Source organism: Periplaneta americana, chromosome 10 (genome assembly GCF_040183065.1).
Source record: "Periplaneta americana isolate PAMFEO1 chromosome 10, P.americana_PAMFEO1_priV1, whole genome shotgun sequence".
Taxonomy (NCBI): Eukaryota; Metazoa; Arthropoda; class Insecta; order Blattodea; family Blattidae; genus Periplaneta; species Periplaneta americana.
Genome location: NC_091126.1, coordinates 1,994,142 through 2,012,808, shown reverse-complemented (window position 1 = coordinate 2,012,808; position 18,667 = coordinate 1,994,142). Strand labels below are relative to the sequence as shown.

At 34.4% G+C, this 18,667-nt stretch overlaps 1 protein-coding gene across 15 annotated transcripts in view; it reads right to left on the bottom strand.

Annotated features, from left to right (window-relative positions):
- Positions 1 to 18,667, bottom strand: part of Rbsn-5 (Rabenosyn-5) — a 94,477-nt gene that overhangs the window by 15,030 nt on the left and 60,780 nt on the right. For 13 of the 15 annotated variants that reach the window (XR_011334210.1, XR_011334207.1, XR_011334213.1 and 10 more), the window contains 2 exons: positions 17,376 to 17,487; positions 4,724 to 4,830 (listed from right to left, as the gene is read on the bottom strand). Coding sequence is in view for 4 of the 15 variants with exons in the window: in XM_069836701.1 (XP_069692802.1) it covers positions 4,724 to 4,830; positions 17,376 to 17,487 (219 nt within the window). In the remaining 11 variants the exon portion in view is untranslated. Of the gene's footprint in view, positions 1 to 2,893; positions 4,537 to 4,723; positions 4,831 to 10,628; positions 10,732 to 17,375; positions 17,488 to 18,667 lie in introns of those variants that run through there. The other 2 variants (XM_069836705.1, XR_011334214.1) reach the window with 2 other exon arrangements.

Genomic DNA, 18,667 nt, shown 5'->3' with positions numbered 1-18,667 from the left:
GCAGAACTTGAGGCTTTCCCGCCTTTGGATATGGAATAACTCTTCTCAGGCTCTCAGCCAGGTAAGTTGGATTGTTGCTTCCAAGCTTTCGATGACTGACTCTGCCATCTTCTTCAGGGACTGAAGTGCAGTATATAAACTGGTCAGTAGGGCCCATCGGGAAGGCTTCCTTGATGACCAGCACCCAATAACCTGATGCCTTGTCTAAGATTCAAAGGAACAACCAGTCTGCCTTACAACAAACCTTAAAACTCTCAGTCCCTCTCACCACACGCAGAAAATGAGTGGAGATTGGCAAATAACATTGTATAGGCTGACCAATCAAGCCATTTTCTTCATTCAAAATGAGCTGGGTTGAATGGCAGCTTTTAGCCTTTCTCACTTGTCCACGTGGTGCAGACCTATGAGATATGGTGACTATTCTCAGTCTCATGCTAAGGTGTTAATATTACATCATTTGCATGCTCGTATGTCAGAGAGATGCAGGGTATACGGATCATTTGGCAATGAAATATTTACCCTGGAAGCACTTAATTATAGATAATGAAGGTATTTTTATAAACAACCGTCAACAGCATTAATAATGCCTCACAAATGCATGGGGTTAAAACCATTTTGATGAAGTCAGCATAAGAGCAGTACAAATAACACAGAGAAACTTCTGTAAGAGGATTGTAACTAAAGGCTGCCCTCAATGCAAGTTCCGTCTTTCTTACTGTGGGGTGAGTAGTGGACACTAGACCTTTGGATCCTCATGAAGCTCACCAATCAGCTTTCGGTTGTGAAGAAGGTAGCTGGGTAGTGATTCGTTTGAGTCAACGAGTTAGAAAGAGAATACAGAGTGGCCAAGTTGTCCTGTACAGCGCTCTTTGTGGTGCCACCGCGAAACACAACAGATATGAACTAAGCACCTAGCGTTGAAAAAGTTCGTCTGCTTACAAAGTTGTGTATACGGAGATAGAGCTACGAAAAAAAAAAGTCTGTTGTGTGTGCTGCATATAACTGCAATATCAAAAGGAAAAAGACAACTGATATATCATAGTTCAGGTACAGTTTATGAACTTAAGTCCATAGTTTGTCAATTAACAGCATTTTTTCATGTGTAAATGTGTAACAAAGCCTGGCATACATATCGTGTGTACTACAGTATTTTTCTTTTCTTGTAGATTCTCTTATTAAAAAAAAAAAAAAAAAAAAAAAAAAAAAAAAAAAAAAAACTAGTGAAACGGTAGGTAATAAATATGAAATGAGACAAATTGTGTCCCGCCGAGCATAGCTGTTTGTGTTCACGACACTTCTTGTGTCCTTCTTTACTGCTTATAGAAGAAGACGATGTGCTGTAGCTTATAAAAAGTAAGCCTATTTCGAAGACAAACGATAAACCAAATAAATGGTTCACTAGTAACGGACTTAAACTAAATACAGATAAAACCAGTATACTATAATTCCGTTTCAAACCCAATGAAAAACAAACAGCAATAAAATATTAAAATTGTATTTCGACACTCGCATCCAACATTCCGCAGAACTCTCGGGTAGGCTGTATTGTTGTTAGTATTTTGACTGGAAGGACATGAGAGAACATAATTGAGCATCCACGTGCAATAACGGGGTAAGTATGAATGTATTTCGTAACTACTTACCCCATTATTGCACGTGGGTGCTTACCACCACCACCACCACGTATCACGTATTTTCCCGGCGTTCACTTTCTGTTTTGGCATACTGGAGACACAGGAAAATGGCAGACACTACACTGATCGAAGTGTATTCGGAACTGAAAAATTATAAAGATTTAAATTTGTTCCAGGCCTCTCACCTCCCTTTACTTTCTATGGTTCAGTGAAGCAAAAGTAACTATACAATAGCATTGGCATAATAGTGGGTCAGTGAAGTAAAAGTAATGTGATGCAGTGATGCCAACTACCTCTAATAATATTTTAATACTTGAATACTTAAATTACGAAATATAAATAGTTTATCTTTATTTTCAAAAAATTATCTATAAAAGGTGCAAAAAGGTGCTTGCATTGAAAAAAGTGCAATCAAAACACAGTTATGAGTGTTTATTTAATATTTCCTTTACAAAGCAAGCTAATTTGGACGTTTAAAAAATAAAAAATAAAAAAAACAAATAAAAAAAATAAGGTGCAGCACCTAAAATTCCTAGCTCTAGTTATGCAGCACTTATCTGGTGGCTCAGAACCAGACTGGTGATGGCAATAAACAAACTCAGACATGTTCGGCATCTCGACTGACTGTGTATTGCGAGCAATGGAAGTTCTTCTGAATATTTCTCCACTTTATCTGTTTGCAGAGAATGTGCCCAGAACACTTGCCCTATGGCTGTAAAGTGGAAGTATTGATAGACAATTTGGAACTCCTTTACATTGAGATATCACTTAACTTCTATAAAGTTTAACAAACGATGATGTCACAACATGGTCGCAATGATGTCACAACATTTCCAATGTAAGAAGAATATAACTATAGAAAACTTTCGCAAAATAATAATTATACACAATTTTATACAGATTTATTTTCAGTCAATGACTTTACTTTCTATATGTGTAAGGTACAAGTCCTCATATTACATAATTTAATACTGTATTAACGTTTTCGTTGGTCACACTGAATCATCAGTTACAACTTTTTATGCTGCAATATCATCCCTAAATAAATACATGTGCCTCTATGATCAAAAATACAATATACATTGATAAACATAAAACATATTAAGATCAACATGGTTTGGGAACATCAATATTTCTTTTCTCATGTAAATGTACCCTTATTGTCAATTGGTTAAAAACACAAACTTGTAAATTACAATACATATATATATATATATATATATATATATATATATATAAACTTGGAGGTCTTCACTATATAAAAAAATCTAAAACTGAAAAAATCCATGTAAAATACTATGTGAAGAGATGCTTACAATCATTAATCTATATTTATCTAATTTGCTTGTATCCATATTCTTATTATCCAGTTATTATACGCATTTTCTTTGTCCGAAAGATGTATATACATCATAATGTATGTGTTGAGTTACACCTTGAAACCTTAAATCATCAAAATTATTGATGATATTTACAACAGATGAAATTTTTCTGTATTAGGTGGTCTTTTGATGTTAATTGACGACATGAACTTGAGCGTACACTATGACCGATGATAATCTTCAATCTAAGATAGAAGTGATAAAGTTATGTAATTAAACTAAATAGAATCGAAATTTCTTGTCAAAATACGTGTTTATTAAAGATAATTAGATCATAATATTGTGACTGAAATCATATTTATGGCAAAATATGTCACCAGGAAAAAAGTAAAAAGCATCAGACTTTGAAAGGAAAATGTTTAAAAAATAAAGAAACATTACCCATGATTACTCTTTGAGACCAATGGTCAGAGGATACTTCTATGCTAACACCCGTTTTCTCAGCATATTTGATAAACCGAGAAATCTGTTAGACACATCATTCAGAACAAAAGGCCAAGCTCTACTGAAACACACCCCAGTGATGGATCTCGAAACATAAGAAGAGTTAAATGAAGTGCAGTTGTGCAGTTTAGAAGCAGGCTAGATTAATAGGCTACAATTAATATATAGAGGTAAGTACAAAATACACAAGATAAAGTAATAATAGATGTAAGAAAAAACTGAGTATATAACAATTTGTAATGAATTTGAGGGCAGAATGAGTAGTAATAACTCATATTTTGTTTTCTCTTCTTATAAAGTTCATTATATCAGAACCTCTGTTATTTAAGTACTGAAATTTCGCAGCGTGTGGTGATGATCAGGAATTTGCTATATATATAAAAAAAAAAAACATTCCTTGCTTTCCCATGCAAGACACAATCGGCCAAGAGACTGTGGTGAATATAGTCAGCAATGCTTCAACTACATTGTGGTGAAAAAGAGAGATGCTTTTATCAGATCGACTGGATAAAAGAAAGCAAGTCCAATCCAGTGAGAAAAAGACATTATTTTTTACAGAAAGCAAAATGAAAATAAAAATAGAATCAACGAACAATAAAAACAAATAGTAGTAGGTGGTTGAGTAGATGGAATTCATTAACAGCCATCTCTCCATGGTGAGTTCTGGGTTGATGCAGCCTGTAACTTATTTGTACCTTTTGTTTTGCATTCCTACCATCTCTTGGAACTTAAAAATAATATTCCTTTTCTTTCATCTCTTAATAATAAAAAATCATAGCAGTCTGCATCAAGCGAAGACCTGCAGACATGCTTATATTACAAAAGAAGAAGATCAACTTTTACAAACCTTAAAATTTTTAACTTTGGAAAAAACATTTTTCGGCCTTTTTTGATACATCATAGTGTACACTGATAATTCTGATTGTCAAGGGTGGTAATTAGAAAGTGAAACAGCACAACATATTCTGTATCATTTTCCTCTTCTAGCAGCATTCTGATTTCGAGCATCTCCGAGTTAGTCCAGTCACAATGTGAGATTAAATCCAATCCATGATTGCTCTAATGATGTTGTTCAACTGTATAACAATAGAATATTTTACACTGGAGTCGAAATTTCTTTCTAATTTGTATTATAGCGCATTACATTTGAACACAATATATCCATTTAATATCGTACATTTTTACCTTTAATATTCTAGAATCCCCTTAACATCCCAAATAATACAATATGTTAGAAGATACAAGAACTTGAAAATTACTCACCTTGCTTGTTTAATGTAATTGCGAATAATATTCATCTGCTGAATCATTGGCTCGTCAGATTCAAACATTTGAGCAGCTTCTGGACCCCAGCCCGTGTCTGATATCACCTGCCAAATTAAGCCAAAGTATAGGTTGCTTCTCATATGAAACCGTGTAATTGGTTATGACAGTAATGTAGTAGCATAGGCGAGACTTGCAATGTTGGTATTGAAGCTGTTACTGCATTCTACTGTAAGTGGAGTTAAGAAACCTCAACTCTTACTTCCTCGGTCACCTTGGAGATTCCTATGCTACTTTCGTATCAGATTGTTGTTCTCTCTGAATGCGAGTTCAAGACAGCTGTTAACTAGATTAACTTCACCTTTCAGGAACTACATCACGAATTGATTGTGCAAATTCATCAGACATGTTAATCTTCCTAAACTCTATTTATGAATACTACTGTATATCAAAGACTGTCAAGCACTCTTGCAGATTCTAGTCACCATTGTGCATAAACACCGAAGAAGCAAAACAGTGCCTCTCTAATTTGAAAAGAGTGAAAATATTTATGTGCAATCAAACAAACAAGGCTGGCTTTGTATTTCATGTCAGAGTAGTTGTTGGCATCGTCAACTTCAATGTAATATCACAGACTACAGAGCATTAACATTATCTACAAAAGATATAAATTTAAGGTAGACTTTCCTCGTGTGGTGTTACTTAATTCTATTTACCATCTCCCTCATTGTTAACTGTTAACTGTACTCTTCCGAGTGCTGGTATTCGCATAATCACACAAAAATAAATAAAATATATATATTTTTTTTATTTTAAGCATTTTTTCAATAACACATGCATAATTCTGTTCCAACTTTCGTGTCCATGAATTGTAGTTTTCTGCTACCTATCTTTGCTTTCCAAATACTATAACCATATCCTCGCATATGTTAGTGTACCCTTCAAGGATAGACACGAATTGGTGCCTCTGACAGCTGCAGAGAGGACATCGCTGCTACCCTGTGAGGTACGACATAATTTAGCAAACATTATCAGAAATAAATCTTGAAAATAAATAGCAGTAAATTATATTTATGAATGGTAAATATGTAATAATAACTATGGGATATAATTTTCAGTAAGTTCGGTGTTGTTGATATGCGTTTAGTATTAAAACAGATTTATAGTAACACAATTCTGTTAGCAACCCTGCCAGGCTGCTGTAACTACTTCGAAAGTCTAGTTTGTCCAAATGACCAGTAATTTCAGTTCGTTCCTAAAATGCAGAGAAAGTGCGCCATTTTTTTGTAAAGTTGGAAAACTAAAGCATTGTGTATTGTGTTTAATATTCTTATAAATAGCGTACATAATGATAGAATCGTAAGTGTGGGGATTTGCTATGTTCATTTCTTTTATACTAATGTGGGAAACTATTATGGCTACTGTTCAGCAATTAAAACAAATACATTTCACTCAAATTTAGAACATAAACTGATAATAAGAAGTAATGGGACCACCCATAAATTTAATTCAGTGTAATGGGAGGGAGGTAAATAGAAAATTTAAAGAGGACACTTACTGTATGTGGCTGTGCCGAAACCAACCAATTATTTTGTTTCCCATGCTTGCTGTTTTCAAAGAGAAAAAGAAGGAACGTGAACATAATATGGTTGTACAGACGTAGGACACCTCAAACAAAAAGGTTCGAAATATGAAAATTGGAAAGTTTATATAAATGCAGACTTGGAGCCGAGTGTGTCAGAGCAATGCTGGACAGTGACTTGAAGAGAAATGTTCCATATGGGCATTTTCGGTATTTGATCAATTTCACATCAGAGCTAGATTCTGTAATGAAAGATCTTGAAAGTTCCCCAGTATTTATAGGTATGTCAAAGCAAATCCAGAATGTACTTCTTCAATGCATCCTGGATGTGTGTCAAGATGAAATTAAAAATGAAATAATCAAAACTGAATACATCAGCATCATACTGACAAATGGTTATGGCAAGCCAGTCGAATGAATCTGGACTTTATGAAAATGCACAGGCCTGGCAGACTGTTTCAAAGAGGTTCTCGGAAACGTCAAAGTTATCACAGATGGGAGGGGCCCACTCTGGTGTAATTAGAGCTGAATATCCATTTGCACACTAGTGCATTGTTATGCTCATAAACTGAATTTATGAATGTCTCAGGCCACTAGCAAACATACCCCCATAAGGATATTATTTTTTCTCTGATGTAAATGAGATTCTGGCAATCTTTTCACATTCAACTCAAAACGTATTCCATCTATTTCTAATGTTCGGTCGAATTTCAAATCAAGACTTTTTTAAACCTTATACAAACATCGATAAGCATTAGTAAAATGTTTTGAGGAAATAGAAGTACGGTCTAAACAAGATTTTGTAATTTCACAAGCAAGAGGGTTATGCCTTAAATTAGAGCAACCCGATTTCTTTTTCTAGTTAGAGATATTTCACAAAATAATGCCACACGTGGACATTCTCTACCTCCAATTGCAAAATCTGTCCTGAAACACAGAGAGCGTGTTGACAGCATTGCAGAGAGACCCCAGTATAACTGTACCAGTTCAAAAGTAGCAGCAAAGGATGTGATTACGCATTTACTGATAATCTCATAGCTACAAGGCTCTTTGCATCAGAACATTTTGCACAATACGACAAAGAGTTCCTGGGAAAGTACTTTCAGAGTGAATTTGAAAGTTACACTTCACTGAAGTCAAGGTTGAGAACAGAACTGGAAATTTTGACGATTTGATTATTTCCACCATGTGTCTAGTGCCATAAATCTATTAGGATTTATAATAGAAAACAATATTCAGTGACCATTCGCAGAAACCTTCCAACTCTTGAAAGTCCTAGTAATAATAGGCATAATGGTACATATATCTACAAGTGAAGCAGAAGGTATTTTTCGACATTGGAGCATGCCAAAACTTTCCTGTGTAGCACAATGGGGGAAGACAGACTATCTTCTTTAGTCGTGTTATCAATTGCAAAGTCTCTTCTGACAAATATGGCAAAATTCAATTAAAGAGTCATGGCTAAGTTTGCAGAAAAGAAAGAAAGAATAATGAATTTTCTTCATTGGCACATCTAATAATGTTATGATTTTATCCTTTACTTTAATTATAATTTCTCTAAGAATCTGTTTGATGTAGATGCACGTCACAATTGGTGTATAGCATAACACCATACATTTTGAAAGTGATAGTGCACACCCAATTATAAAGTGCAGGAACCACTACTGACTCTCTCTATTTCTTTCTACTTTCGCCCATATAAAACATACCAGCACATTCGAAAATTAATAACAACTCTATAACTGTTTTAAGCCAAATTTGCAACATTGCAGATTTCAGACGATCTCCCCTGCCAAATCTGTGGAAAATGGCACAGCTCTATTTGCATAATTTTTTTGCATTAATTCTTTCAACTTGCACGCACAAGTGTGCACTCGGTTTTTTATCTGACATTTGTAACAATCAAGATTAATACTTGGCACTATAACTTGTCTTCGTACGTTTCCAATAACTATTTTATTTCACTACGTACCTGTGAAGCTTGAAAGTGTTATTATACTGTACACAGATTTAAATAAGTGAAGATGTTTATGATAGAGTCAAGTCCCAAGGAGATAGTTATATGTTCCACTGTTCAATAATGAATCAAATGCAATTTATTTTCTTGATGAAGACGACATCATCATCATCATCATCATCATCATCATCATCATCGTCGTCGTCGTCGTCGTCGTCGGTTATATATATCTGTGCAATATGTCAGATACACACAACACGAAAAACAAATTCCACCCAAGAATATTCAACACAACCAACATAGCACTCAACCACAACGAAACTAGACTACTAGAAAAAGGATTAAAACACAACATACACCAAAACAATACAGGAACAAAACAACAAATACAAACTATCATAAACACAGAAACAGCAATATAAAACACAAAAAGTCAACATAAGACAAGACATAATAAGAAAAGTAAACAAACCCATAACAAACACAAAAGAACATAAACAATAAGCACTGTGAAGACGAAACAACAAGAACATAACAAATATTACATTCAAACCGAAGGCCTACCCATGGGATCATCCATTTCCAGCATACTAGCAGAAATATTCATACACCACATACAGCAGACATACAACAAACACGCAGACACCACCATATATTCCCACAGATACCAATACTATACAAAGGACAGATCCAAAACCTGCATCAACACATAAACAAAATACACCCAAAGCTACACTACACATTACAAACTGAAAACAAGAAATCCATAAAATTTCTAGACATCACAATAACAAAAGTCGACAACAAACACATATTCAAAATCTAACAACAACAACAACACACATACACAATACATCCTATCACCCCACACAACACAAACAAGCTGCATTCAGAACAAAGGTACACAGACTACTCAACATACCAATGAGCCAATAAGACTACAAAGAAAAGCTAAACACAATCAAATACATAGCACAAGAAAACGGATATAACCCTAACATAATAGACAACATGAAAAGAAAGACAAAACAATCACAAAAAACAGAAGAATACAACACAAACACCAAACACAAAAAATACATCACACTAACATACGAAAATAAAAACACACAAGATTGCAACCTCATTCAAGAAATTAAATTACAACATCGCATACAGAACAAATAAATACTCTACAAAATCATCTCAACACACAAACAAATACAACCACACAGTCATATACAAACTCAAATGCAACACCTGCAATAACTTCTACATAGGATAGACAGGCAGATCAATTCAAACACGTTACAAAGAATACATCACAGCCATAACAAAACTACAAAACACTTCCACATACGCAGAACACATCACAAATGTTAACCACACCTACAGAGACATCAACACAGACATGGAAATTCTACATATTCAACCAAAAAGCCAGAAACTAAACACACTAGAATAATACGAAATATATAGACACACAAAAAACACATCCAAATGAAATTCTCAACACACAACTCAATTTCAGAACACACACACTCTTTGACTCCACATTACAATACACAAATACACCTCCACAGGAAACACAAATAAAAGATGCCAAGACCAGCACCAACCAGTTCTGAAAATGGCCCATAACAGGCTGAAACATGTTAACCAGGTACCATAAAATATAACACGAGAAAGACATATAATACATTTTCCGTGTGATAGAGTCTTAAAAGTTGTGTAATCAAGATGTATAATGAAGATGAGACGAATTAATTATGATAACTTTAAACTTCTTTCCAATTAAGACAAGATCTTGGAATCTAGAATTAATTCATTTTGAATTTCAATTAATATTTGCACATAATCGTTTAACATGGCTTCATCACAAGCATTTTCTATCGTTGGAAAGTGAGTTATATTACCTTCCCGAAACTGACTTACGAAAAGTGCAAGTTTACGACTGAAATCCCGTAATTTATTCAACATATCAACAATGAGCTGGCCTTTTCCCTAAAGAGAGATATTTAAAGTGTTGAAGATTAATAAATTCTAACGTACCCTACCTCATGTAATAATGCAACTTTCATCTAATGAACCTTTTTACTGCTATCTTCACCAACAAAACCATCGCATCTGTATGTGAGGACTAGTAATGACGCATTATATTATGTTTTCCTCTTTCTTTCAAAATTTGTGGCAGGTAAGGCACTGAGTATTGGCTCCAGCTGCTGTGAAAAAATAAGCATTTTCCCATGCAATATTGAAAGAATTTGCCTGATGATCACTTTTCCATCTTTTAGATTCCTCCATTATGTAGTCGTAGATAGGCAAAGTGAAATAGCTACTGATAATACACACTACACCAGATAGCTGTCTACGTCATTCCGACGTACCTTTCCAGCAAGCTGTTAGACGACTCTCCCGCTCCGAAGTAACGGCTGCGCTCAATGAGCGCCGTTTGTGCAGGCCTGACCTAGATGCTCCACATTACAAAACCTGGATCAAGACACCAGGTATCAATCATGGGAAACATTTAATTATATGACCATGCAACACAAGAGCTCAAATATTACTTCAGTGTACGAGATTTCAGCTGAGAGAAATCACAACTTTTCTCACAGTTCATGTTCCTGTGAAAAAGCATCTTAATACAATGGGTATGCTTCAAGGTAACCTAGACTGTAGATTCTGCAGGAAGGAGACTGAAACAAAACAGGACATCATTTGCTCCTGCGATGCATTGGCTTGCAGAAGATACTTTATCTTTGGAAAAGAAGAATCTCTAGAACCAAAAGATTTTGAACCGAGTTCTATATCTGGACTGTACACCTTAATTAAGGAAACAGGGTTGATGAATCGGTATTAAATTAAACACAGGCAGCACAATAAGCCTGAGACTATGGTTTATCTAGAGAAATGACGGGCCTAATGTGGGGGGGGGGGGGAGTTCATGCAGTAGTGTTTATTAGAATTCTTCAAATTGATTCTTTCTCAGTGTAGGTTTTCACCTCGTTTTACAATTCTGGGATGATTTATTTTGTTCATGTATCCTTCGAATCATGATGCTAAACTCCTAAATATAAATATTAACACACCATAAAAAAACCAACTAAAGTGAGATTCAGAAATATAAACAAGGAAACATTAAATAATTTTGAAATAAATCTTAAAAATAAAACATGGGAATCAGTAAATAGTTAAAGTGATATGAACAGTAAATTCAACGAGTTCCATAAAACATTTCTAAATATTATTGAATCCAGTTTTCCTGTAAAGTATAAAACTGCAACAATATGCAACAATAGATGGATTACACGGTATTCAAATCACAAACATTGTACTACACGACTACAGGAATACTGACTTGCAACAAAAAATTAACGAAACTTCCAAAACACTTGAGCAATGGTTAACAGATAATAAGCTCAAATTAAATGAAAATAAAACAGTATTTATGAATTTCAATCAACAACGGTTGCAAGACCCTGTACAGATTACACTTAACGGCACCATAATTAAAGAAGTTAAAAACACAAAATTTCTAAGTATCTGGGTTGATACAGACCTGACATGGGAAAGCCACATTCAGTTCTTAACAGAAAAAATATCTCGACTATGCTATGTATTCAGAGTCCTCTCAAAAATATCACCCATTGAGCTACTGTTGTCAGTTTATTTTAGCTATGTACATTCAGTCATATCATATGGAATTATATTCTGGGGATCATCATCAAAATCTTCTCTTATACTTAAACTGCAAAAACGAATAATTAAAATTATGAAGCAAGTATCCATTCGCACAGAAAGTAAAGGACTTTCCAAGGAACTTAAAATTTTACCAGTATCCTGTGTTTATATCCTAGAAATGGTATGCTTTATTCATAAAAATTTTAATTCCTTTAAAACAAACTCAGAATATCACGAGCACAATACTAGGACATCCAATAATATACATTGGAATTATCACAGACTTGCTAAAACTCTCAATACCCCTACACATACTGGCAGTAATTTATATAATAAACTTCCCCCACATGTCAAGGCACAGAACAAGAGTATGTTTAAGAAATCTGTTAAAATATATTACTGACACACATGCCAATGTGCACAAAGGAATATTTAAATATAAAGTTTTAAATTGTAACCATTTATTCTTGTGTGTACTGCCCTTCTGTTCTCTCTTGTTTCATGTGCTTGGAGACCCTACTGGAAGAGAGGCAGCATCAAGACTCAGAAGAAAGAAAATCAATTACCTGCTACTGTGTAAGATTACAAAATAATTAACTGTGAATCTCTTAAAATAAACTCAGCATCTTATTTACAAATAACTATTCTACTACTGAATTAGTAGTATTAGTAGTACGTTATTTGCTTAGTGATTAACTACATTATATTCTAAGTAACTAGTATTCTATTTAATAAGCATAAGACATGTTACCATAGATTAAGATGACTGTAAAATTATTGTATCATTGTTAAATTAATGTACAATGACGATGCCATGAATAATTGTATTCCAATGGTTAATAAAACATCTATCTACCTACCTACCTACCGATCTATCTATCTTGCATTTCTTTTATCAATTTAAAGTGTTATGATATTCTCCCTAACTCCTGTTAAAATTCCACTAGCTATTTATGACGTGTTTTTGCTAGTACGTTTCTGGCAAATCCAGGCACTTGCAAATAATTTCCTTGTACTATAGATTGATTGGCTTCCTGTATAATAAAGATATAAATAAACCACTTTTTCCTTTACTGTCTTCTGCAGCTCAACTTTCTTTGCTTGTGGCAGTCCTCCTGAATTCCACTAAAGTATTCATAAGATCTCTTGGGAGTGAAATGACGTTTTCCTGTAGATGTCCCTGCCCAAAGACTCGAATTGGGAACCAGCAACTGAACTTGGCAGAATTGATATAAGAGAATAGTTCGAAATGATATAAACCTGTTTTCATTGAAAATTTAAATGCATGTAGTCAGAAAATGTTACTTTTGCCAGAACTTCAAGACATTTGTGGACCATCCAGCAGTACTGGAAATCGTATACTTCAAATGAGAAGGCATATCTTCACTTGAATGACCACGTTAACAAAGAAATTAAGTGTATTTTAGCCATGAAAACTCACATAAAATAATGGAAGCACTGCTGCATCCCCAGACATGCAGTGTGGTGTGATCAGAATCTATACTAATAATAAATCTGTAACCAACAATTTTCTGGCATTTTCGCTTTTCCAAAAATAATTGGTGTTAACATGTATAATTAACCATCCTGAGACCGAAAATAGCTTTTTTGAAATTTTGTCTGTCTGTCTGTGTCTGAATGTTTGTTACCTTTTTGCGCAATAATGGCTGAACCGCTTTATATGAAAATTGGAATATAAATTAAGTTCGTTCTAACTTAGATTTTGGGCTATATGTCATTCAAAATACTTTATTTAAAAGGGGGGGGGGTATAAGGAGGCCTGAATTAAATAAATAGAAATATCTCGCTTATTATTGATTTTTATGAAAAATAACTTAACAAAAGTTTCTTTAAAACGATTTCTGATAAGTTTTATTCTATGCAAAATTTTGATAGGACTGACATTACTATGATATATCGAAATACACAATGGTATTTCCGTGCATTACCATATGGCAAGATATATCTGTTTTAAAATAAAATGCTTTTTATATAATTTCTGCCTCAGATTAATATACGAGTAATAAAGATAAAACAAATGATTCTGCATTTATTTAAGGCAGCCTTTGACAACAATTAAATTAATATTTATTTAACAACCCTTTTTATACGAATGATATTCATATGTGTTTAAAACATACTAAATATTATTATAAAGAGAGAGTGTTTATGTTTTTTATGAGGCAATCTCAGGAAACTATTTAATACATTCGAATAATTCTTTCATCAATGGAAAGTGTAGTTCCTTTAGATGGACATAGGCTTTATGTCATTACAGAAGCTCATGAGTGAATCGAGGACTGGGCATAAATGCATATAACGTAGGACTAAACAGAATCTTACGCACAGAAAACTTTATATACTGTCGAAACTAATAATTAGCAATATGCACTGTAGTTAAATTTAATGCTATTTGAAGGTACCATACTGAAATTTGATGTCTGATTTGTGTTGCGTTCTTTTATGAAAGAATGAAAGTCAGAGATGGAATAATTTTACAAATATACACGCAGTACATATTAAATATTAATTATTCAGTAACATAACAGTACATATTTTTATTGCTTAATTACATATTTGGATGATCTACAGTAATGTATACTTAATAGGTAACAGTTCTATTTAGCGCACAATACTCCATAGTGAATAATCAACAAACCAACATCTTCAGCATGACTTGTGGCTTGTAGGCCATCTCAAACCCCGAACTCCACCCCTCTGAGCGCGAGATCTTATATACTCGCTCAGTTATGGCCGAATGTTACAATAAAAACAATTAATAACATAGGTATCTCAGTCATAACGTCATACAACACCAGATGAAACTATGAAGTAATTACATAATTAAAATATGACTATTTGGTCTAGGAAGCATCCGTTTTCGTTGCAAGTAAAGTAAAGGTAATACCCAGTGCTTCCTGATTTATATAATAAATATGAAATAAAATTTGTTCCGATGTGTATGCAGTTTCGAAATAAATGTAAATAAAATATGAAGTGTCTTAATGGGAAGACCCTATAAAAGGGTTTCTTTTTATTATAAAAAATATGTTATAATAATAATAATAATAATAATAATAATAATAATACTTACTTATGGCTTTTAAGGAACCCGGAGGTTCATTGCCGCCCTCACATAAGCCCGCCATCGGTCCCTATCCTGAGCAAGATTAAACCAGTATCTAACATTACATCCCATTTCCCTCAAATCCATTTTTATATTATTCTCCCATCTACTTCTCGGCCTCCCCAAAGGTCTTATTCCCTCTGGCCTCCCAACTAACACTCTGTATACATTTCTGGATTCCCCCATACATGCTACATGCCCTGCCCACCACAAACGTCTGGATTTAATGTTCCTAATTATGTCAGGTGAAGAATGAAATCCATGCAGTTCTGTGTTATGTAACTTTCTCCATTCTCCTGTAACTTCATCTCTCTTAGCCCCAAATATTTTCCTAAGCACCTTATTCTCAAACACCCTTAACCTCTGTTCCTCTCTCGAAGTAAGAGTCCAAGTTTCACAACCATACAAAACAATCAGCAATGTAACTGTTTTATAAATTCCAACTTTCAGCTTTTTTGAGAGCAGACTCAATACTCGATCTATTACACCTCACTGATGATTCCCAATAATTTCATCTACATATGGAGTTAATCTTATTTTGGGGTTTAACAACAACAACAACAACAACAATAATAGTGATGACTTGATAAGTGATGTTATAATTCATTAATTCATTTATACAGCTTGATTACACAACTTTTAACACCATATCATTTAGCAATACAATATATGGTGATTATGTTCACGTATTAATATTGAACAAAGTTTATAAATATCTAGTTGACTAGTTTCGGTTTGGGAGCCATCTTCAGAACTGGTAAGGTCCTTGTGTCTTCCGTGTCTTCACCCCCGGTGGGGGTGTGTTTGTGTTCTGTAGTGTGGAGTCAAATAGTGTTAGTGTTCTGAAATTCAGATGTGTGTTGAGGATTTGTTGTAGGTGTGTTTTTGTGTATCTGTATATTTCGCATTGTTCTAGTGTGTTTCTGGTTTTTCGGTTGGATACGTAGAATTCCCATGCCTGTGTCTATGTTGCTGTAGGTGTGGTTGGCGTTTGTGATGACTTCTGCGTATGTGGAAGTGTTGTGTGGTTTGGTTATGGCTGTGATGTGTTCTTTGTAAAATGTTTGAAGTGATCTGGCTGTCTGTCTGATGTAGAATTTGTTGCAGCCATTGCATGTGAGTTTGTAAATCTGACAGACAGGCAGATCACTACAAACACGTTACAAAGAACACATCTCAGCCATAATCCAAATCACACAACACTTCCACATACGCAGAACATATTACAAACGCCAACCCCACCTACAGCAACATAGACACAGACATGGAAATTCTACATATCCAACCGAAAAACCAGAAACTAAACACACTAGAACAATGCGAAATATACTGATACACACCCACAACAAATCCTCAACACACAAATTAATTTCAGAACACACACTATTTGACTTCACACCACACAAACGCACTCCCACCAAGGTTGGAGACACCGGAAGATGCAAGGACCTCAGCAGTTCTGAAGATGGCTCCCAGCCGAAACTGGTCAACTAGATATTTATAAACTTAATTCAATATTAACACGGGAATGTAACCACCATATATCGTATTCCTAAACTTATTTATGTTTCAATCAACTAAAAGCAGGTGTCCAGTATATTTCTGCACATGTAGTACAGATGACAGTGTGCTGCTAGTATCTGTATTCCATGAAATGCAAAGGTCTTGGTGGCACATGTCTCATTCTTTATATCTCTAAATATGAGAAAAATGTGACTTTCTGTATTACTATTGGGTCACATATTTATATGACTAAAATATGTCAACATTCAAAGTTATAACTTGAGGCATGAAAATATCGCAATTGAGATAAACACGTTAAAAATAAGAAGCATGCATTTTGCTCCTTTTCTTCAGTTTTCTTTACATTCCATTATTGCGAATTAATGTTATAAACTGATATCATCGTGATAAATATGAGTGATTTCCAAGAATGCATAATCTTTTTTAAATTAAAATTTGAATCAATTTTTACATTTTGTTTTCTTCTTCAGGGCATGGCCAGTACTTCATTTCTGTGATCTGCCTTACCATGAACCACGCATGTGCAAAATTGATCTTTGCTTCCGTCTGCTACAGAAGACGTAACTCTGATATGCTCTGACATGGACAGAGTTGAAGGGAAGCACCAATGTTTGTAATATTTCGATGGTTGATTTAACCGGAAATCATAGTACTTAAAAATCGTATATACAGAAATAATGGGTTTATATGCAGATTGAGGTCCCCACACCAACCATTTAATTCCTTGGTTTTTTCAGTTTTATAAAGTGATCCAATATAAATTTTGACGTCGGTAATAACATTATTATTAAGCTGAGTTTACCTGATCCACAGCTCGACGTTGGGGAGAGTCTCGCTTGCGACGCATTTCAGCTTGATGTGCTTCTAAAGCAGCCAATTGCTTCTCTTGCTGAATACGTGCAGATACTTCTTGTCTGCTCAAACATATGAAAATTATTAATTCACAGCAGTCCATTTTCTTCCTTTAACAGAATTATAAAAAATGAATGAGATCCAACGTAGGCCTATATGTAATTATGTAAATCAATATGAGTTAACAATATAAGGTTTACTTATTTTGAAATATATTTTATGCTGCAACTACTGAAATACTATTTAAAGTGGATACAGAAAGTATTAGCACACCCTTGTTTTTCTTAATATTTAAATAAATATAAAGGAAAATTTTATAAATACAATTGTAACAGATAACAGTAGTAAAATTAAGAGCTATGTACTTGATAAGAATTGCTTACAGCTACAAATTGAAATAAGAATCAGAAAACTTCAATTTCTTGTAGTAAAAAAAAGTGTTTGCACATTAAAACTCTCAATGGATGTGCTATTTTATTGGCTGAATTTCATCCAATGAAATATTTTGATGTTATAGTGGGGATTGGTATTTGTATTGAAGGATAGAACATCAATAAGCGACATGAGTCCAAAAGCACAAGAGCTACTAGAGTTTGTGTGGGGTAGAATTGTAGGCCAGAGTTACCATCAAATTGGAAAAGATCTGTCCCTGCCTTTTTCTATTGTGCGCAAGAAGTACGAGGAGACTGGAACAACAGACAATAAACCGCGAACAGGAAGACCAAAGATTCTTACAGTTAGGGAGAGACACCAAATAATCCAAACTCTCATCAAAGATCCATTCCAAAGCGCTGCATCCTTAGCTGCTGACATTTCTACAATGTCGCGCAAACAGGTTAGTCCTCAGATTATTAGGAATGTTTTGCATAGTACTAAATTCCATGGCCAAACTCTGAGAAAACACCCTACATAAGTGAAACTAATAGGAAGAAACGGTCAGAATTCGCTAAAGAATACAAAGATAAGCCCTTGGAATTTTGGGACAATCTATTTGGTTCTGATGGAAGAAAGTCAGTGTGGCGGAGACCTAATCCCACCCTCTGGGATGGTAAAATTTAGCAATTGATGGAATAATGAATTCCAGAATGTATATCGAGCTATTGCGTCATAATTTACTACCTAGCGCAGAAAAATTGGGTGTCAATGAAAATTATTATTTCCAACAAGATAATGACCCCAAGCACACTGCTCAAATAACAAAGATGTGGTTGTTGTACAACACACCTGGAAGGCTTGTGACCC